Raw genomic sequence first — 22,155 nt, forward strand, 5'->3', positions numbered from 1 at the left:
TAGTTTAAAAAAGAGACATCATGCTAAATTATGAACCATATTTTCAGCAATTCCTAAGATATGCCTTATAAGAATAGCTCTTTTGTGTTTGATGACGGCTGATTCTGTAAGGTTCTAGCCATCGCCCCAGAGGCTTGGCTCTGTCAGCTTTCTCAGCAGAGGTAGTGTCTCCCACCTCAGTCGAAGGCAGGAGGCTTGGCCAGTCCCAGAAGGTCCTGTCCAACATTCTTTTCCTCCATATTCCTTCCCTAAATGAAAGGACCAATGTTTGCCTTCAGTCTGCCCCATCTCAAAGTAGTTGTGGAAAATTCCAGAAAGTGGAAGTTTTATAAACACACAGTAAGGAATCCTATTTCATTTCCCTCCCTGCTGTCTTCAGGAGCTCCTCGGTTTCAGTCCTTCAGATTAAAAAGTCTTGACATCTCTTCAGTACTGTTTTTTATATCAGTGATTTCCCTATCATTATTGCATAAAAACCATTTCATTTTATCTGTTATTAATCTGTGCTCTTTTACATGATGCCCCAAATTACCTTATTATGGTGAACACATTGGACCCCTTCACTCTGCTCTGTCAATCTGTGAACATCCACTTTGAAGACAAACAATATTGGTATCATTTTTATTTTGAATGGAATTAATTTTCAAGATCCTATAGGCCTCGTTTTGTAGAAAGATAGAGTGACTCTCGTAAACCAACACTAAGAATAGAACTTCTGTTAACTCTGACTCTATTCTTTTTGCTCTGAGATATGAAATATCTGGGATTTGGGCTAGTTGAGTTTTGTTTGTCTGTTTTTTTGCTAATGAACTGGATTTTTTGGTGATTTTATAAAGATGAAAAATACAAAGGGATTATCAATAATTTGGGGGAGTGGTAAGCCATTTTCTGAGATATTTTTCTCGAAGATAAAAGAATTTGCTGTAGAAATGAATACACTTACTCCAGAAGCAACATTTAATTGTACTAGACTTTAACACTATTTCCCAAAAGAGAGAACCAAAAACGCTGTCAGACGGGCACTCAGAAGTCTGCAGAGATGAATGTATTTTCACATACATATGTCTTTTATTGTTAGATAGAAATGGGGTTAGAAGGAAGACAAAAGAAACTCCCCCCAAAAAAAGGAAATAAAAGATGGAAATTTTCCCCTAGAAAACTGTGCTCATAGTGCTCCCTCTTGTAGAAGCTGAGATCATCCGTCCTCAGTTTGAGTCACCCACCCCGGGACTTCATTTCCGGTCCTGCTACCTGGGTGTGTGGCTTTGGGCAATTCCTTCTCTCTGAGCCTCAGGACTGTCTCATCTATGAAATGGAATTGTAAAATCCACAGTAGATGGGAAATTAAATGAGAAAATGTGCGTGATACATGCAGCTTTCTTCCTGGAACTCGATAAATGATTGATATTATATTGTTGAAATTAATATTCCTCCCCTCAAAATCCCTGTCCTGACTTCCACAGATCCTGTGATTTGGGGGGTGTAAGAGCCCACTTCCTTTTCATTCTCTCCACTGAGGCCAGAGTTCTGCCTCAAGACAGCTTTGGCTGGAGCAGGTCAAGTCAAAGGCTGTACTGAGAGGCAGCAGCATGTCCACACCAGCTGGCCACTGCCAACCCTCCCGCCCTCTAACTTGACTTCTCTCCTAGGGTGTCATCCCAATGCTTTGGGGATGGGGGGTGGGGAATGGGGGCATAGGGGGGCAGGCTGCTGGTTCTGCTGCCCAGTCAGCAGCAATTCCATGATATGGAGAGTTTCTTAAATATTAATGCAGGAGAAACAGCTCCACTGCACCTGGCTTCTTGCCTTGTCCGGTAATGTTCCGGTGGCTAAAGGTGTTCGCGTGGGCTGCGAGGAGTCGTTGGCAAAGGATGGGAGGGGTGTATGTGTATTGGTGTGTGTGCGCACCGGGAGGGAGAAGGGCAGAACCTGCGGCACCGCGCCCGCCCCGCCCCCCTCTCACCCTCTCTTCCCCAGCCCTTGGTTGCTATGCAGTTTCTATGGCAGCGGCATCCTCAGACCCAACTTTCACCCATCGTTTAGAGCCAATTAAGGTAAAATAGTGGGGGAGGGGGAGGAGGAGGGAGGGCGTGGCCACGCAAGGGGAGGGGGCGAGGCAGGGAATCCAATCTGATGCTGCAAGCGAAGCGTTCACTGCCCAAGTCGCAGCACAGATTCTAAAGCTGCGATTCTGTCTCCTTCGCTCCTCCCAGCCCGAGCGGGAAGCAGCAGCAGCTCCTGGCAGAGCCCTGGGGTTGACAGGGAGAGGACACGCTGAGCAGCCATATTGAAGACCCCTGGGCTCCTTCCCGGACCCCGAGGACCTGAGCGCCGGCGCCTGCGGTCCTCCCGGCGCTGATTCCATCCTCACCATCTCCCTTCCTCCCGGCACGCCTGACTCTGCCTCCGGGGCTCTGACATCCTGCCTGGCCATCTCTCCGTCCTGTTTGGTGCCTCTGATATTTTCTTTCTTACTATCAATACTTGATCAGAGGGAAAGGAAAGTTTTTAAAGATGCCGATTGCACAGTTGCTGGAGCTATGGAAAAAGATAGAGGTGGAGCCGATGGAAATAGAGGTGAGTACAGAAAAGAGAAGAATGTACTCTCTCACCGTTTCCTGGAAAATCCTAACTCTGTAGCAAACGGAATGTTTATTTACTGTAATGAATTCGTATTTTCTGAGTGACTCCTATGTGACAGAGACTTGAATACTTAATGTATATGGATGTATATATTGTTATACATATGTATGTGTATATATATACACACATATAAACATACAAATGTGTGTATATACACACATATGGCATTGTGTGTGGTGTAAATCTATAAAGAAAAATGAATGAGTTGAAGAAAAAAATTGTTGCTCTTAAGCCAAACTTCATGATGCTTCTTAAAGTATGTGTATGTCTTAAATAAAGTGTTCACATGTTTCCAGGGTAATCTGCCTCAGTTTAATTCTCCTTCAACAAGTGGTTTAATTATAAGTACTCCATTTGCTACAGTGAAGGATGAAACCAGAGGCAAAACAAATGATGAATTCTTTTTTAAGGAACAGAAGGCATAAAGATAATGCCATCTTAATAGGGTATATGTTCAAATAAAGAGGCGTAGTTAAAGAGAAAGAGAAAAAATAATGAAATGCAAGTGTCAGTGCCCATCCCCAGGGCTGGTGGAGTGCTGGAGACACTTCTGATATTAACTATCTGCTTCCCGAGGGACATGGAACTCTCCAGTCCATGGAATTTGATTTGCTTAATTTGAATTATACATGATCAACATATATTTTTCCTAGAAAAGAAAGTTCCCCAAAGTTATTAACACCTCCTGAATTATTAGATATACCTGTGCTGTGTTTATAGCTGCGCAAATTGCATTTGAAAATGGCTAACTTACTACATCTTTACAAAATCCAAGCTTTAATTTTTGCCTTATCTTCTATACCTAGCATCATATCTATAAATTCAATTCTTACTATTTTAAATGTTATTTGTTTTTATAAATACATACTATATATTGAGGCATTCACATAACATAATTTTAAACTGAGTGAGAGATTCTGTTTTAGAAGAGAATTTACTTAATGTTTTATATTTAATACTTTTTTGGGGAGCCAAACTAACTTAATAATACTGGGAATATATATTGGTGTTCAATAGAGACTGGTGAGCATAGCACGATATTCAGCCTATTTTTTAGTTGGACCAACATAGATATTGCTGCTGAGAAGTCCCTAAGTGGGGAGAGAGATGACACCACAGCTCTTTATTGCTATTGATTCTTTTGTTTGTACCTGATGTTGTTCCTGGCGTTGAAGGCAGTGCCTGAGAAAGAGCCTATCACTTACAAGGCTTGCCAATTCCAGTTTAGTTTTTTAATTGAATTAATGAATTGAATTAATGATTTCCAGAGTCTTTTTCTTATTTCCTGATGCTTTCCGAAGCCCTCCTGGTTATCTGAACTATGTTTGTGTTGGAGGCCCAGCTGTCAGCCCTCCAGGAATCTGGCCCCACGCAGGAGGCCCTTATGTCGGGGGACGAGTTTGGCCGTGGGGTTAGAAAGAAGGACGGGAGTGAGGAAGTGAAGGGGGCTTTGAAAACTTCTCGTGGGGCTCCAGACTTTACATTATTGCCACTGACCAAAGCTCTAACGAGCAGCTTGTTTTCAGTATTTCTAAAATTGATTGAAAATAGACTAGCAATGAATATACTCATATCATTTTAAAAATATGTCATGATCCTAGGAAGAACTTGCAAATGGAGAGAATTTGAAGCAGAGTTGACTGATGGACCACACTGCCTTGTCACCCGATTGAGAGGACAAATTATAAAAGTTGTGAGGTTGATGCATATGTAACAACAAATAATGAAAATTGGATCAATTACTTGGTCCTGAGGCAAAAAAATTTTCTTCGGGCTTCCTGGGTGAATGTTTTAGAATAGTACACCCTGTGGAGTATGTATGTTCAGATAGATAGATTATTGATACCCAATTTATTTGGAACCCAGAAAATCAGAGCTCTTTCTACAGAAAGATCAAACCTGAAATATTGATCCTGAGGTACTTCGAGTCCTGAAGAAACTCCCAAATCCACAAAGATGTGGAATTTCTCTATTTTGGAACTCAGAGGCTGATGGTACTTTCCAGTTTTTCCCATGTTTTACAGGGTCTGATGTTAAAATAACTCACATAAGAAGAAATTGGGCAAAACGACATGAAGTATATTTGGCCTCTGACCTCAAATGGAAGGTCGTGAAATCCTGGCCTGAAAGCATGCACGCTATTCTTATGAGAAAATCTGCTGCGTGATGTCAGTGCTTACCTTAGTTGCTTTTACACAAATTGAACGTGACTGTTTGTTGGTTTTCCCGGGGCTGGCAATCAGCACTCTTGGATTCTGGTTTTGTTTTATCTTTATGAGTTGCTTCCCCCTGTAGTCTATAGTCTGAGAGCACCGAACCAAGTTGGGTTTGAGGTTCCCTGCACCAGAGAATACTGTATGTCCTTTAGAAAAATCATCTTCGCTTCAGCACATCAACCAGGGGAAGCTCATTTGACTGTCTCGGGAAAGTATTTGTGGCTTTATGAATTATTTTGAGATATTTTGGATGGTATATTTTACCCATTAATGAGATATGTTGACGAGGAATCATGTGCTAATTAGAAACTGAGACCTCCGTAAAACCCCTGAAGAATCTGGCATTAAAAAGAAGCACGCAGTACGGTGTGAATTAGGTTTTAGCAGGTTAAATTCACGTCTCAAAAGCAGGACTTTTAAGTCATTGCTTTCGGCCGGGTTACAATGGCCAAGGGCGTGCTCCAGGGGGAGGTGAGAAAATGGGAGATGGATGAGTAAGGTCAGTCGCACACCAGCCCACAGGTCCGGCCGACCCATTTTCTCTGTGTTCTTGCGCAGGAATAAGCATGACTGTTCTTTCTGGGATGTCATCATGCATTAGAGAAAGGAAGAGTTCTGTTTTTAAACGATGCAGACCAAACATGACTCCCTGAAGTCTCATAGTCTAGCTTGTGTAATGACCATTATCTTACGGACACTAGGCTAGAGGATGAAGCTGGAAATAGCAATGAGAGCAGCTCACTTGAGTGTCTGCCGCGTGACGGAGCCACAGCTGAGCACTCTGCTGGCGTGATTTCACCGAATTCCCTGCCCATCTCCAGCTGGTAGATACTGTTATGTTCCTGATTTTGTATATGGGGAAACTGAGGCCCAGGTTAAGCAATTTGCCTAAGGTCACTAAGTAGTAAGCAAAGACTCAGACCCAGACCTCCTTGTTAAGCTTGTCCTAAGGAAGCACTCTGCCTTATGTTTTATGGGCCAACAACTTTGCTTTCTCTGATTTAATTCATTCTCCGAGCTGAGCCCGAGATTGTGATTTTGTTCTATTCAAACGGGAATGGTTACAAACGCTGTCCCTGTCAGTTCTCTTTTTCTGTCTCAAAAGCGTTAGTCTTTTAGCCCCATGTGAATCTACCCCCCATCTTGCTGGTCAGGGAGTTACATAAATCACCTTGCTTCTCCTTTCAATTGTGGTCTAAGTTGCACACAATTGGTTTAGTAACTTGTCATTGCAGATGTAAACACTCACAGCCTGGTTTGCCTGTTCTATAGAGGACCCGTCTCTGGCATGAAGCTTCATGTAGTTACAAGTAAAATTGGCAGGAAAGGGACCTTAATGCAGTCCCCATGTCCTCTTATGCTAATATTGAGTAGTTAGTCCTTTGTGTTGCTTACCTGTGTGATGCTATTTACAAGAACACTGTCGTGCTAATGCTGTTTAATATGTATCTCTGTTATCAGACCACCGAGGAGGATCTTAACCTGGACTCGGAGCCCACCATCGAAGAAACCGTGGAAGAAGTAACTATACGTGTTTTATTTCAGCCTGATTGTTGGGGGAGGAAGGTGGGGCGGAGGGGGAAATGGAAGATTGAAATTAATAGCCGTGAGTGGTTATTTTAGTGAAATATGTGTGTATATACACACACACAAACACACATACGCACACATCTGTATTGTGTGCATATTATAGTCAAGAACTTCCCTCCAAAGGGGTGCTTAGAACATAGGAAGGAAAACTACAAGCCAAGGTAAAATTCAGTCTTCTGGACTTGTTAAAGCACTCTATAGTCAATAGACAGGCGTGAAGACCAAGCATTGAAGTGTTAAATCATTTTACCTGCTGGAAGTTAGGTAATGTAGCCTTTTGAAATGTTTGGTGGCGTGTTCTCAGCGCTATGGGAGAGGAGCAAATTCCCTTTGTGAGGAGCACCTTGCCACATATTGGGGTCCGCCCGCGCGATGACGGGCTGAGCAGTAGTGCTGAGGCTGCTCAGGGGTGGGGAGAGTGAGATCGGGACGGGAGAGCTGGGATCTTGCTAGGAGGATAATATCCTGAGGTGGACATAAAATGAGCATTAGCTGTCGCTGACCGTTTTCGTGCCGCGTAGGAGCGTGTTCTGACCCGGGCAACAGGAAACTGAGTTAGATTTTAACAGAGTGAAAAGGTCCAGGCGACATTGGTGTCCTAGGGGAGATTGTGGTAACCACAGGCATCCCAAGAGGGGGCATGGATAGTAAAGAGCTAAATTCCACAGTTGGAGTGAAGCTGTAGTAAAGGCCTTCTATTTAAGCAGCCATATTTCTATCACTTATAAAGAAATTCTCTCAAAGGCGGTTGGAGTGAGGGAAAGCTGACGAGCAATTAAGAAGACTTAGCAACCTGAGTTGCTCAGCCGTGTACCACTTGGAACCACGAAATTTGCAAAATTTGCAACTCCCTGGACTTTTTAAAATAGCTGGCCAGGTATTGGAGGCTGGGAGGGGTGGATCCACGGACACTGCTGGCTTTATAAAACGGTCTGCTCAGATCCTGAGAACTGCGTTTCACTTCCGTCTAAACTCATGCACACCAACCAATACACATTTTAAGCCCAGTGCCACTGGGTCTTATGATCATGTGACATAATATGTTGGTTAAATAAAGAAAAAGGGCTCAAAGCTGCCTCATCTTTTGCTGGCTGCCTTTCAGTCTGTGCCGTTGTCGCTGATCCGGGAGTGTGGGGCCCGGCTCCGTTCCTGGCTTTGCAGTGATCTTCCTGCAGTCTTGAACAAAACGTTCAGCCTGGCTGTGTGCCTTTGGGTTCCCTGGGAGAGCAGCTATAGCCCTGCTTTTGCCAATTCCACAGAGGTCAAAGGGTAAAGACACATGTGAGCCAGTGACTTTCCTGAAAAGGTGGATATTCAACTCGATACCTGCCCAGTAGCAGAGGTAAATAAGCAAGGAGTGTCCCCCATGCAAATTAACAAGGTCGAAGGCCCAGGGTCTCAGAGAAACCAAGCCACCCATGGGCCTGCCACTTTTCTTAACACTTTGCTAGGTGTTTGTGGGACCTTTGATTTCCAGGGAACCTTTGGTGTATTTCTTGTGGGCGGATTAACCTGGTACTTCAGCAGGTAGTCTCAGGACATGGGCTGTCTGGCACTGAGCCAACATAGGTGTGCAGACTGTCAACTCTGATAGGCCACGCTGAGTGCCACGATGGTGTAAGAGGACAGGCTCACAGGTGCTCACGCAACTAACAGAGAATCTTTTAGTTCATTGACAATATTTATTTCCTAAGACCTCCCAGTCTCCAGTTGTCTTATCCTTAACATTTTTGATGGAAACGTGGATGTTCACTTGTTGCAGGAATGCAGTAAAATCAACTGACCTCTTTAAAGTTATTTTTGATAATGGAAAATGAGATACAGGAAATGATTACTATTTTTTGATGTTGCCTTTTCTGAATGATAGAAAATGAGTATAGCTTTGGCTCTTAATAAATGAAGGAAGAGAGTTCCAAAGAGATTTTAGGTGTATTTTGCAGGACATGATGTTGATATATAGAAACATTCATAGTGTTTGTGGGAATACTGAAAAATACTGAGGGAAACCAGTTGTTTACTTATATTTCTGATAGAGGAGCTGAAAACTCAGCATGCAGTTTTTTGTGTTTTTTTTGGTAAGAAAGATTGGCCCTGAGCTAACATCTGCTGCCAGACTTACCCTTTTTTTTTTTTTTTTTGCTGAGGAAGTCTGGCCCTGGGCTAACATCTTATGCCCATCTTCCTCCACTTTATGTGGGACGCCGTCACAGCATGGCTTGACAAGCGGTACATAGTACGCACCTGGGATCTGAACCCCGGGCTGCCGTAGCAGAGCACGCACACTTAACTGCTACACCACCTGGCTGGCCCCAACCATTCTTCCTCTTTTTGCTTGAGGAGGATGGTCCCTGAGCTAACATATGTGCCCATCTTCCTCTGCTTTGTATATGGGACGCTGCCACAGCATGGCCTGATGAGCGGTGCATAGGTGCATGACCAGGATCCGAATCTGTGAACCCTGGCCACCAAAGCGGAGTGTGGGAACTTAACTACTATGCCACCAGGCCAGCCCCAGCATGTATTTTTTTCAGTAAGGGCAAGCTTTTCCTTGTACATCCACCTTGGCCTTCAGAGTGGTAATTGGCAAAGCCATCTATAACTGAAGGATTTATGGCTGAGATAAACGAGGGAAATTAGATGGTAACTGAACTGAGTACAGAAAGTTTCATACCTCTTGCCAGTCTGAATGTGTATGATGACTAAAATATCTTATTTAGGGAAAAAATGTCATTCAGATCAACAATAGTTCATTCGTTCATTCATTCATTCAATCAATCAAGAATATTTATTGGTAACCTCTGGGCAAAACATCATGTTTAACATTGAAGGATGACAAAGTAAGTAGGGCTTGTCTTGAAGGAGGGCCAGAGGGGACACTAATTACTCCAACTTTGTAATTCCTGTAATCAATGTGGCTTTTTTGTGGGGGGAGTATTCTTCATATATAGAATAGAAAAGTATATTCTTTTCTAAAGAATATAGAACACCTTTGTGAAGTAAAGTATAGAACGTGTTTGGGATGTTTTATGTACAAACATATCCATGTGTGATTCTTGTGCAATTGTGTCTCACGTCGTGGCTCTGTCCAACTTCTGAACAAAGGACTCTGGTGAAGGTCTAGAATAAAAATTAAACATGACAAGAAGTAGGTGTTGGAGCCTGAGTGTTAATGCAACATACCTTTTCTTCACCACTGCTGAGAGAAGGGCTTCCTCTCTCAGGAAGTCTGTATGGGCGCAGGGAGTTTGTGTCAGAAATTCATAGGAGGCGTGGATTCAGTCTAATTTCACATGACACATCAGAGGTGGGCACCCTTTATATTCTGGAAAACAAAAAAAAAACCAAAACAGAAATGCCTCAGCAGATCCCATCAGAAACTATTTCCTCAGCCAGGTCTTTAAGGGATTATTGGAAGGGGCTCAGTATAGAGACAGGTCACAGTTGTGGAAGGAAACTCTGAAAGCAAAGTTCACCCCCATGAACATCTGAGGCCCTGCTTTGTGAGGTTTTGTGGTTCTATTTCCTGCCCCCTTTTTGCAGGTTACATGTAGCAAAGCCAATCAAAATGCTGGGAAATTAGGACACCCAACAGAGTTTACAGTTTAATGCAGAATCACACGCCTCACTCGGCTGGGCCCTGCGGTGTGGAGTGGAGGCCTCGAGAAGGTGAATCCAGAAGTGACCGCAGCCTCCGTGTCTGGGAAGCCCCTGGGGGCCCACCTCACCACACAAGAGCCCGTTCATCAAGCTCTGGGGGAAATGGTGTGGTCAGGGAGCAGGATCAGAGGAGCGAGTGTCCACTGGCTCGAGGCCATTTCCGTAACACAAATGCTAAACCTCTAAGTATCCGTCGCCCCCAAACTCCTACATCTCTGTGCTGTCATTTAGCTTTCCGTCTCTGTGTATTTTAGGCACATGGTGATTTTTAGGCGAGCTTCTAATTTCACAGAACAACCTGTGAAAAATATTAGCTGTGTATGTATTTTTTAAAGTGCTTCGATATCTGGGTTATGTTTATTAGTAGGGACCATTTTCTTGTCTGGTCAGCTTTAGAAACCAGGTCCAGAGAAGCTAGTCGCAACATTGGCCTGGCTTTACTTCATTTCCTCGTGACCACTGGGTGTTTCCCTCTACCCCCCTGGAATTCCACTCTTGGTTTTGGTAACAGAGATGCTGGCATCTTTAAGGCAGAACAGAGGCAAGACGGTGGTTCCCCTGACTTCAGTCATCAGTTGGCAGGAGAGGTGTGGGTGGATCACGGGAGACCTGCCTCGGGGGTTGGTGGAGGGAAGTCAACTCCCAGTGGCCTGGTGAGATGCTTGAAGATGTAGTCCCAGGATGTTCTGTGACTTCCAAGCATCTGTCAACGTGACCTCCTTCAATGACCAGCAACATGACAGGAGTGGCTACAGCTTGGACCCCTCAGTTTCTTCACTTGGGGAGCATGGAGCGTGGATCAAGGCCAGGGATGAGATTTGGGGGAGCATGAAGACTCCTTCACACTTGAAGGAGAGAACAACCCAAGAGTGTTATCCCAACCCTCTGGACTCGAGTCACGGTGACAGCGGGCTATTACCCAGGTCAAGGCCAGGCCACCTGGACCCAGATCACCTGTAGATTCCAATGTGTTACCTCTTAACTGTCTTGCCCCAGGAATCTAGACAGAGAGTTTCATAGTTCCTTTAAAAAAAGGAAGAAAAAACAATTTAAACTGGTTTGAATAGAAATGATACAAGAAGAATAATGAAGTCCTGGAATTAATAAAGCAATTAAGAGCAATGCAATTACAGTTTAAAGAGATAGTTAATAGTTTTGAAAAGAGATTGATGAAGCAATCTTCCAAGCCCTGCTTATTATCTGCTATCAGTCTGCCTTTAAAGCATCTACCGTTTCTCTAAAAGCTGGTGTCATCTAAGTCACATCACTCTGTCAACCCATGTACATTTGTATTTCTTGTTGTTTTTCTGTCCAGCAAAAGACAGGAATCCCTTTAATTCTTACAGAAATTCTAGAAAAGGGTAGTGTAAACATAACCCATTTTGGAGAAAGTGCCTAAGCTGTTGAAAACCCCATCTGTGTTTAAACACACTGCAGAGTGGGTGACAATAATATTGGCTTCATGACCCTTTAGCATTTATTGAGGCAGAAATGACGGAAAATGTACGATTAGTAATGAAAATTGGTACAGTATATCATTTGTTGTGTTAGTGGTAATTATTTGCGAGAATCAGTGCGAGACAAGAAGTCTGGCTCTTATCTGTGGACATCTGTTGTTCTGGTTATCTCATTATCACTTAAGTGTCAGCCATTAATCACCACTGGAGGATGAGGACGGCTTACAGCTATTTTCACTTTCTGGGATCCTCATCTTTCGCTTCTGTAACAAAGTCAGCAGTTAGCACGTTTCCAAGAGTGCTTTCTCTCTGAAAAAAAAAAAAAAAAGGATGACTCAGTGCTAACAGGACATTCTCTAGAACGCTGGGCACAGTTGGGGACCTGTCCTGCCGTCTTAGAACTCTGCATCAGGAGGCAATGTTGCCCCCTATTTGGGCAAGCAGAGGAACTGGTGGCGTCTTACTCTGCGCAGGCTCGAGCCGTGTGAACAAGCAAGGGGCTAGCGTCGGCTTCGGCACAGCGTGCGCTGCGGGAGGGCATTCCCTGCCAGCACAGTGTTTTCAGGGATGGTCCTCTAAAGAAAGCACTGCTTCTCCTGGAGAAAAGGTGCGTACCCGATCCCAGCCAAGAATAACCTGCCGTGTTGAGATCATTGCTAAATCATGTTGCAAAACTTCTCGTTAAAGCTGCATTTCACTGTTCTTTACCGTAGAGCAGTGGGTTGGAGAAAGCCCTAAGATCAAGTCTGGGGTGTCTTTTAAGGCCTCCTGGGTTTGCACCCCTTAGGAATGATGGGGCACCAGTCCTGCCTGCAGAGGAAATCCAATGACTCGATGAAATGAGAACCCTGCCTTTTACTGTATCTGACTTCTGTCACCTTGCATCCTTCCTGAACTCTGGGAAGTGGGTGGGAGCTCTTTTACTTTCCCTCTATGTTTCAAGTGCGAAATCAAGGCATCGAAGATGCTGTAATTTGCAAAGTATAGCAGAGAACCAACGAATAAGGGAATTTCAAACCAAAGCTTTTTCTACTGACATGTTTTCTCTTTCTAGACTCTCTGATTCCCCACTAATGTACCTGATGTTGGGTGATGGAATCAGGGCCTGTGGGCTCAGATCCATTTCCCTGGGCCATCAGCCGTGTGGAGCTCATGAACCCTACACTGTCACACATAATCCTCTCTCTTAATCTCTTTTGAAAGCTCTCTCTCCTTTCTTCAAATTGGCAAAGTACAAGAATTGTTCTTTTTTTCACGTGTACAAAAATATCCAGGGGAACTTTAGCTGGTGATGCTTTTAGAAATTATAATTCCCCCACTTTTTTTTTTTGGCTAACATCTCTGTCATAGGTGGGATATATTATTGACTTACAAGAATTCCAAAACTTTCTTATATTTTATTAATCTCCAGTGGATAATTTGGATGATTATGGTAGGAGAGGATACATATATATTTTTTATTTGAGTGGCTTTTACTCCATAGTAATGCTGTCTGTGTGTGGGTAAGATACAAGGTATCAGATAGAAAATTGTGTAGTTTATTATCCTTCAGATATTTTGAAGTAATAAAAAGTAAAACGAAAGAAAACAAACTCGCTCTCGTAACATAGATGCCGCTGGGAGCTGGGTGTGGAGACATAGACTTTGCAATTTGTGTGAGTCATAAAAATCTCTAGGGAATCATTGAAACATATTTTTTCCCAAGATGTAGTACCAAAACACCCCACAGTGCCAAGTGCATCGTGAGTAACCAACCGGCGCTGCGTAGGTGATGTCTCCCCTCTCTTCCTCTCTCGTCGGTCGGGGCTTCTGTGGGAACACTAACGAGGGGCCCCGGTTCCCTCCATCCCTAAACTCCATCCTCATCTTCTGTCTCCGATAGGATGAACAGACCCAACAGTGTATAACTTACATACAAAGAAAACAAAGTTCCACAGACTGGGCGGCTTAAACAACAGAAACGTATTCTCTTGCAGGTCTGGAGGCTGGAAGTCTGAGATCAGGGTGTCAGCGTGTGGGCTCCTCTTGAGGTTGGGAGGGAGGATCCGCCCCATACCTCTCCCCTAGGCTCTGCTGGTTGCCGGTGATCTTTGATGTTCCTTGACTTGTAGATGCGTCACTTGGTCTCTGCCTCCATCTTCACGTGGCCATCTCCCTGTGAGTGTGTCTTCACGTGGCTGTCTTCCTATTCGGACATCAGTCCTATTGGATTAGGGCCCATTCTAATGACTTTCTTCCTAACTAATTATGCCTGCAATGACCCTATTTCCAAACAAGGTCGCATTCTGAGGTACTGGGGTTAGGACTTCTACATGTCTTTTGGTGGCATAGTTCAACCTGTAACAGTATGATGCTTGGAGAACGCAGTTTTGTTGGTTTCATGGGTCTAGGTCTCAGAGTCTTTGCCAGAGACCCTGCTTTTTAGGCCATGAACTAAAATCCTTGAATTGGATGCTGACTGGAATTTTGTAGCAGTTTCTGCTTCTTCCACCCTAGCTGGGCGGTGCGTGGGGTTCCCTTCTCCTGCACTCTGCTCAGGAGTTTCTAGGTCCCTTGAGACTTGTCCAAGGGCACCAGGGCACGGGTGAGCCCTACGGAAGATTAGGCCACCCCAAACTCCCCGTGGTGGGGCTGCCCAGTTTGGGACCAGAGAACACTTCTGGGGCGGTTTTGCATCAGACCGTCCGTCCTCTACCTGCACAGCCCTCACCCCTGGTTAGTCCTTGACTTTTTCAGAGGATGGTCATGGGGTGTCACACTTACACCCTGTCAAAGGGAGGGAGTAAAACATAAGTCATATGACTGCTGGAGAACCTCCCTCCCCTTTTCTCAGCAATGAAGCCTTACTCACCAGGTCCTTTTCTGACAGCCACTATGTGCCTCTGGGAGGTTGGTGAAGCCCCTGCATTGTCTAGATCACACACGTCTAAAAAGCCACCACCTCACACCTTTTCATTTTTTATGTTTTCTTGCCTCTGCAATTAGGTTCCATTCTTGTGCTGTCATCTTGTCTTCCTATAATTTGAAAAACTGTATCTTCTGCAGTTTCCTGATGCCTGACTAGCTCATCTTCGGCCTTTGCTGGCTGTTAGTCATAAACCCAGAAACTGCTCTCTCCCCAAGAGCTGGAGGCAGCACGTGCCTCCTGCCTCGACGACAAGAACCAGGTGTCGAGTGTCTGGGCCTCCAGACGTATGCTCCTTCTTCCGCAAACAAGACAGCATGGAATGGGGGTATTCAGGATACTCAGCTTTCTTTTCAACACCGTGAAGCCATGTGTTTCCTGATTGGTGATTAGTGAAGACAGGGCTCAGAAAGCAGCTCGTTGGCATATTTATTGTAATAAGTCAGTGTGGTCACTACAAAAATTAGAACATGGTTAGTATTACGTATCACGTGTGCTGCTGGTGAGGACGAGGAGGCTTTGGAAGTCCATACCTTTGTATTACTGTTGGGTTTCAGTGGCACATTTAAAACTCAACTCTCAAATTGCCGTTTTCTCAGCCCTGACATAGGCTGTGCTGGGCAAACTTTCTCTGTTTTTCAGGCCTGGGTTGCACCAGAGAGGGTCCCCAGGCAACTCCAGCTGTGCTCAGCCTTAGAGGAAGGGGAAGAGGGAGGAAACCATCCTGCTCCCTGGTGGTGCACTCTCACACAGAAGTCTGGCTCCCTTTGCCATGCGAGAACCACCTGGAGATTTCCATAAAGCTGCAGATCTGGTTCAGTGGGTCTCAGTGGGCCTGAAATTCTGCATTTCTAATCAGCTTCCTTCCCAGGGATGTGGTGCTTCTGGTCCTCGGATCACACTTTGAGTTCCAACAGTGAGGAACCCTCAGACAAGGGCATGATGCTCAGTGCTAGAGAAGTCTGTTCTAGAAGCAAAGGAGTAGACTGGGGCAGTCTTTGAGAACACTGTCATTGGCTTCCAAGTCCTTTTTGTCTCCAAGCAAATGGCATCTATTTTTCTTTGTTAGTATTTACATTTATTGCTATGTCACAAATATTTTGCTATATATATGGATAATACTAATTTTATTCGATAGTTCAACTCATTATCTATTGGGGAGGTAGCTTTTTGTCCTTTTCTCTTTTAATTATTATTATTTTTAAACAACACAAGTTTATCATCTTACAGTTCTGGAGAACAGACGTCCAAAATCAGTTTCACTGGGCTAAAATCAAGGTGTAGGCAGGCCGGCGTTCCTTGTGGAAACTCCAGGGGAGAATCCATTTTCTTGTGTCTTTCCATGTCTAGAAGCTGCCCACATTCTTTGGCTCGTGGCCACTTCCTCCATCTTCAAAGCCAATAGCATGGCATCCTCTCTCCTCTCTGACTTCTGCTTCAGTTCTCACATTTCCTCTCTCTGACTGTGCTCTTCTGCCTCCCTCTTACAAGGACCCTGTGGTTACATTGGGATGGCATTTGTTTCTAAATCGATAAACTGTACTCCTCAAAAGTCTCCATTATAAAACAAGAGATCAATTTAGTTTTACATTTAGAAAATAGTAATAAATATCAAGTAGCTAAACTCTCACATGTGGTATATTTCCCCGTTCCTCCTCACTCCATCTTCTTTTATGTTCCTTAAAAGTTACTATATGGATAGTAAACATTTATCCACTTACTTATCTAAGAAATATTTTTTCAGCATCTATCCTGAAAGAGACAATTTAGAAGACGTAGTGATGAATGACACATGTCGCCTGGCTTCAGGTGTTTGTTGTGTAGAAGTGATAAGTACAGTACAAAGTATACAGTGATAAATTCATAAAACAATGCAGGAAGTTACTTTAAATGTAACTACCAAGTTCGAGGGGAAAATGAGTAAAGAAACTAGTGGGAGAACACCATGACTTAGTACTCAGATAACTCAAGCTGGTGGTTGTATTAGTTTCTGATCACTGCTGTAACAAATAACCACGAATTTAGTAGCTTAAAGCAACACAAATTTATTATCTTACAGTTCTAGAAGTCAGAAGTCCTAAAATCTAGGTGTTGGCAAGGCTGCGCTCCAATCCAGAATCAGATTCCTTGCTTTCTCCAGCCTGTAGAGGCGCCTGAATTCCTTGGCTCATTGCCCCCTTCAGCAATGGCATCACTCCGACGTCTGCCTCCATCCTCACATCTCCTTCTCTGCCGCCGACCCTTCTGCCGCCATCTTATAAGGATCCTTGTGATGACATTAAACCCGTCCATATAATCCAGCATAATCTCCCCATCACAAGATCCTTACCTTAAACACATCTGCAGTTCCCCTTTGCCATGGAAGGTGACATATTCACATGTTCTGGGGCTTACTTCAGGGGCATCTTTGAGTGCCATTATTCTGTCTACCACTGAGGTACTGTCTATGGGAAAACTGGTCTGGTCTCTTCACAAATCTGAAACAAAGACTGGGGAAGGGCTGCTACATATTATAGAGCCAGAAGGGATATAATAACAAATATAGTGCATACTTCTTGGTTGAGTCCTGAATTACAGAAACCAACTATAAAATATATTTCTCAGGACAGCTGGAGGATTTTGAACGTGGACTAGGTAACATTTTTGTTGATTTTTTTGTTAATATTTTTTGCTTTAAGTATTTTTAGGTGAAGTATGTAAACCATATATTTCACCCCTAAATGTTTCAATATGCCTTTCAAAAATAAGAACATTTTCCTATATAAGCATAATGCCCATTATGACTGACAGGTTGGTGTTTTCATTCTGCCTTCCCCAAAACCATTGAATTAGGAAGGTCAAAAGCACTTCACATTATAAGTTAAAAGCTACCCACCCTTCTCTCCATGTTATTTTACTTCCTTGAAAAAAATCAATTACAGCTAAATTGTGCCTCTGTTGGACAAGGCATTGATTCCTAGCTGTTAATTTTAACAAAGAACGTTAGCTGCTGACTTCCTTATCCGAGGATTTTGAAGACCAAGATGCTCAGCCCGTGACTCAGGCATCCCTGTTGACCTGGGGATTTTGGGTTTGTGGGCCAGTCCTTTGCCGAGGACTGCTTGCTCGTGCACAGAGGCAGCATTATTTTTGTGTGCCTGAAGACCGGAGTAAAATCTAGCTCTTAAGCTGATTGTGAGTTAGGACAAATTCTGCTTCTTGATGGTCATTTCACATGTGAAAGCTTTGTTTAATTCTGAAGGGAAAAATACTCGGATAGGTAATTGGTAAAAAGCAAGCAAGCAAACACACAACAACAAAAAACTTAGGCTTTCTGGTTCTGCTTAGGCTGTAGAAAGCCATAGAGAACATTGTCAACAATGAGAAGAAGCCAGATAACCTACAAAGTAATAACTTTCCTTGAACCCATCAGAGAGCAAGGCAGCCAGGTGAACTTTATCCTAAAGGATGCCAAACCCCTTCGAGGAGTGCTGGGACATGTTCTATTTCACCTGTGGCAGAGAACAAGTGGACGATGCAGTCACCATGAAAGTGGGTAAAAAGAAAACAACCAAGTGGGCTTGTGCACCAGTTTAGATTCCAGGGGCCCCAGGCACAGGGGAGCCCACACTCCCTCACATCTCCTCTCCATGAGCCTTTACTGGAGGTATGTGATAAAGACTGGGGGCAAGGCATGACTTGAGCCCCTCCAGTGGTGCACAGCCACAGAACCCCAGCCAGCTCCCAGCACTTGCCTCACATGATGCAAAAGCATAAGTCACTGATGGTGGGGGTGGGGTGGAGGAAACCCTCTACACTCTGGACTCTGGCAGGACCCTGCCTGTGGGGACGATGTGGAAGCTAAAGCCAACTGTTCCGAGAGAGGGTCAGGAATCCCTCTCTGCTCTAACTGCACTTTTATATATGAGCAATAAGAGTTGGAAATTGAGGGCTGGCCCTGTGGATTAGCAGTTAAGTGCATGCGCTCCACTACTGGCAGCCTGGGTTCGGATCCTGGGCGCGCACCAGCGCACCGCTTCTCCGGCCATGCTGAGGCCGCGTCCCACATACAGCAACTAGAAGGATGTGCAGCTATGACATACAACTATCTACTGGGGCTTTGGGGAAAAAAAGGAGGAGGATTGGCAATAGATGTTAGCTCAGAGCCGGCCTTCCTCAGCAAAAAGAGGAGGATTCAGCATGGATGTTAGCTCAGGGCTGATCTTCCTCACAAAAAAAAAAAAAAAAGAATTGGAAATTGAAATTAAAATTAACTACAATAGCATCCTAACATTATAACACATAACACGTAGGGATAAAACTAACAAAGCATATGCAAGGTTTGCATACTGAAAACTATAAAACTGCTGAGAAATTAAAGAAGACTTAAATTAATGAGGAGATATACTATGTTCATGGATAAGAAGACAATATTATTAAGGTGTTCATTTTCCTAACTGATTTTGTGATTCAGTGCAATCCCAATTGAAATCCCAGTAGATTTTTTTTTCTTTTTAGATATATTTTATTTTTTAGAGCAGTTTTAGGATCACAGAAAACTGAGCAGAAAGTACAGAGATTTCCCAAATATCCCCTGCCCCACCTATGCACAGCCTCCCCCGTTATCAACATCCCCCACCACAGGGTACATTTGTTACAATTGATGAACCTACATTGACACGTCATAATCACCCAAAGTCCACAGTTTCCATTAGGGTTCACTCTTGGTGTTGTTTGGACAATGCATAATGACATATATCCATCTTATGGTATCCTACAGAGTAATTTCACTGCTGTAAAAATTCTCTGTGCTCCTCTGTGAATTTATTTTACCTTCTCAGCTGTGTGACCATCTCTGTGCTTCAGTTTCATCATTGGTAAGTGAGGATAATATTCGTATCTACTTCAGAGTTGTGAGGATTAAATGAGCTGATACTGTACAGGTGCTTGGCTGACTGCACACAGTAAGCACTCAGTAAATGTCCACTATTATGATTATTTGCATTATTACGGAAGGAAAAATCTTGCCAAACATCTTAATTAGGCAAGTTAAATTGCTCTCACATAAGGAAGCAAGCTGTTTTCAAATACATTGGCAAGATCTATTTACAATGAGACATTTTAATGTGAAAATTATAAATACATTCTGCTCTTTAAGGCATTGTGGACAAAGCTTTGGCTCAAGGATGCTTTCCCAGCATTTAGTTCCTGTAATTATGAGTGCTTGAAAGTAATAAATGTACATTTAGAAAATATTATATGTGATTTACAATTTTCATTAATTCATACATACAACACATACAACAACTAGAAGGATGTGCAACTATGACGTACAACTATCTACTGGAGCTTTGGGGGGAAAAAAAGGAGGAGGATTGGCAATAGATGTTATCTCAGAGCCAGTCTTCCTTAGCAAAAAGAGGAGGATTAGCGTGGATGTTAGCTCAGGGCTGATCTTCCTCACACACACAAAAAAAGATGAAATTAGTTTCTCTTGAAGTAAGTTGACTGACCATAGAGAAAACACCAACTTAATTCCCACATTTGCGCTATTGTATTTAAGAGCTGTGTGTTTCCTGTGTGTTACATTTTTGTCTCTAGATGCAGTAATGGTATACAAGGGAGTATCACCCAGGGGTTCTGAGCCTGGGCTCTGAGGTCCGTCAGAACTGGATTCAGACTGGATTCAAATCCTGGCCTGGCCTCTACTATCTGTGTGTCTTGAGTAAATCCAAATATGTATCAAAGTCTATATCTCTATCCTGGCTCCATTGGATAATGCCTGAGCATCACATCCAACACGTCCAAATCTGACTCATCTTCGCTCCAACTCTGCTTTCCTTCCTATCTTCCCTAGGCTTGGCAATGCCATCACCGCTAACTGTTTTCTTCCTGTTTATTCTCTTTCCTTTAATCACTAAAAATATTCCCAAGTCTATCTCAAGGCCAAAACAGAAATCTGGTATGCATCTTATATTCTACCTCTGTCATACCATGCACCTAACTCTTTACTGTGTACACAATTTCTCTCTCTCTCTGTCTAATCTATCTATTATCTACCTATCTATTATCTATCTGTCTATCTATCTATCTACCTACATACCTACCTATAGTATGTAATTATGAGATTGTATATATGTATGTATATGTGGTGGAATATAGTTTGTTTGAAATATTTCCAGTTGTATTTTCCATTCTCAGTTTTGGAATTTCTCTCTATAACCTTTTGCTACTGCGACCAGGCACAGGGCAGGTGAGGATGAACGCTGCCAGGAAAAGAGGAAAGACAACATATGCCCTAAGGGAACTCCTACCAGGAAGTGTAAAGGCCTTTTTCTGTAGGAAGAACATGCTTGTCAAGAGATGCAGAGAAGAGCAAGAGAATAAACTCAAGGATCTTTGTTCTCATTTTCCTTAGAGCTGATTTTTTTGGGGGGTAAGGGTGGGGGGCTGTGATGGTTGTGTAGAAACATGCAAAGAGATTTAAGGATAAATTCGAGAGGGAGGCATCTTCCTCATTTCTCCTGGCCAGGCCCAGAGAATTCACTGCTTCTTTAGGGAAGCTCTGTGGTCAGGATCTCCATGTCCAGCATGGCCGAGGAAGGATCCTGAGGAAGTGGATCTGTGACAGGGCCTCTGGTTTCAGCTGCCTGGAACTCAGACTCTGAGATGAAGACCTGCCATCAAGCAAGTTTCACAGGAGTGCTCTCAGGATCCACACTGGTGGGGAGTGAAGGGAGAGGTTGGGCAGAGAGGGAAGCTGTGCACGTATGAGCCACAGGAGCATGGGAAAGAGTTCTAGTCCAGAAGGGAAGGGGAAAGAAGAAAGTAGATTGTGAATCTCAAATAAAAGTTCTTAGAATTCAACATGGGGGCCAGGATGGAAGGCCATGGCTCTGGGCTCCCACCGCAGATCTGGAGAAGGGAGTAAGGTAGCAACACAAATTCCAGACCTGCTTTCAGGATCTAGAACTGAGAGAACCAACACTAAGTGGATGGAAAGCATTAGATCCCACAATAAAAAGCACACCTATAGGAACACATACCACTGAGAAGTTACTGAACTGTGCCTCTAAGACGACAATCCTGATTTCACTTGCCTTGCAGAAAGACATCCATGAACTTGGTATATATTATTTCTTGTGCATGTATTGAGAGCAATGTTTTATACTTTGGATCTATGATGTCATTTTAGGGGGGAGATATTTTCAAAATTGTGGTAAAATGCACGTAAAATTTACCATCTTAGCCATTTTTAAGTGTATAGTTCAGTGGCATTAAGTACATTCACAATGTTGTGCAACCATCACCACCAACCATCCAGAGAGCAATTTTATTTTGCAAAACTGAAACTCTGTACCCATTAAACAATAACTCTCCATCCCCCTTTCCTTCAGTCCCTCCCTGCCCCTCATGGAGATAGACACCATTCTCCTTTCTGTCTCTATGAATTTGACTACTCTAGGTGCCTCATGTAAGTGGAATCATACAGTATTTTTCCTTTTGTGACTGGCTTATTTCACTCAGCATAATGTCCTCAAGATTCATCTATGTTGTAGTATGTGTCAAAATTTCCTTCCTTTTTATGGCTAATAATATTCTATTGTATGTATATATCACATTTCATTTATCCATTAATCTGTTGATAGACACTTGGGTTATTTCCATCTTTTGGCTACTGTGAATAATGCTGCTCTGAACATAAGTG

At 43.4% G+C, this 22,155-nt stretch overlaps 1 protein-coding gene across 1 annotated transcript in view; it reads left to right on the forward strand.

Annotated features, from left to right (window-relative positions):
• Nucleotides 1-2,222: 2,222 nt before the first annotated feature.
• Nucleotides 2,223-22,155, forward strand: part of RPS6KA2 (ribosomal protein S6 kinase A2) — a 372,902-nt gene continuing 352,969 nt past the window's right edge. Inside the window, exons 1-2 of the mRNA XM_058534008.1 lie at nt 2,223-2,577; nt 6,321-6,380. Coding sequence (XP_058389991.1) covers nt 2,515-2,577; nt 6,321-6,380 — 123 coding nt within the window. The 5' untranslated portion in view covers nt 2,223-2,514. The remainder of the gene's footprint in view (nt 2,578-6,320; nt 6,381-22,155) is intronic.

This window comes from Diceros bicornis, chromosome 39, assembly GCF_020826845.1.
Source record: "Diceros bicornis minor isolate mBicDic1 chromosome 39, mDicBic1.mat.cur, whole genome shotgun sequence".
In the NCBI taxonomy this organism is placed as follows: Eukaryota; Metazoa; Chordata; class Mammalia; order Perissodactyla; family Rhinocerotidae; genus Diceros; species Diceros bicornis.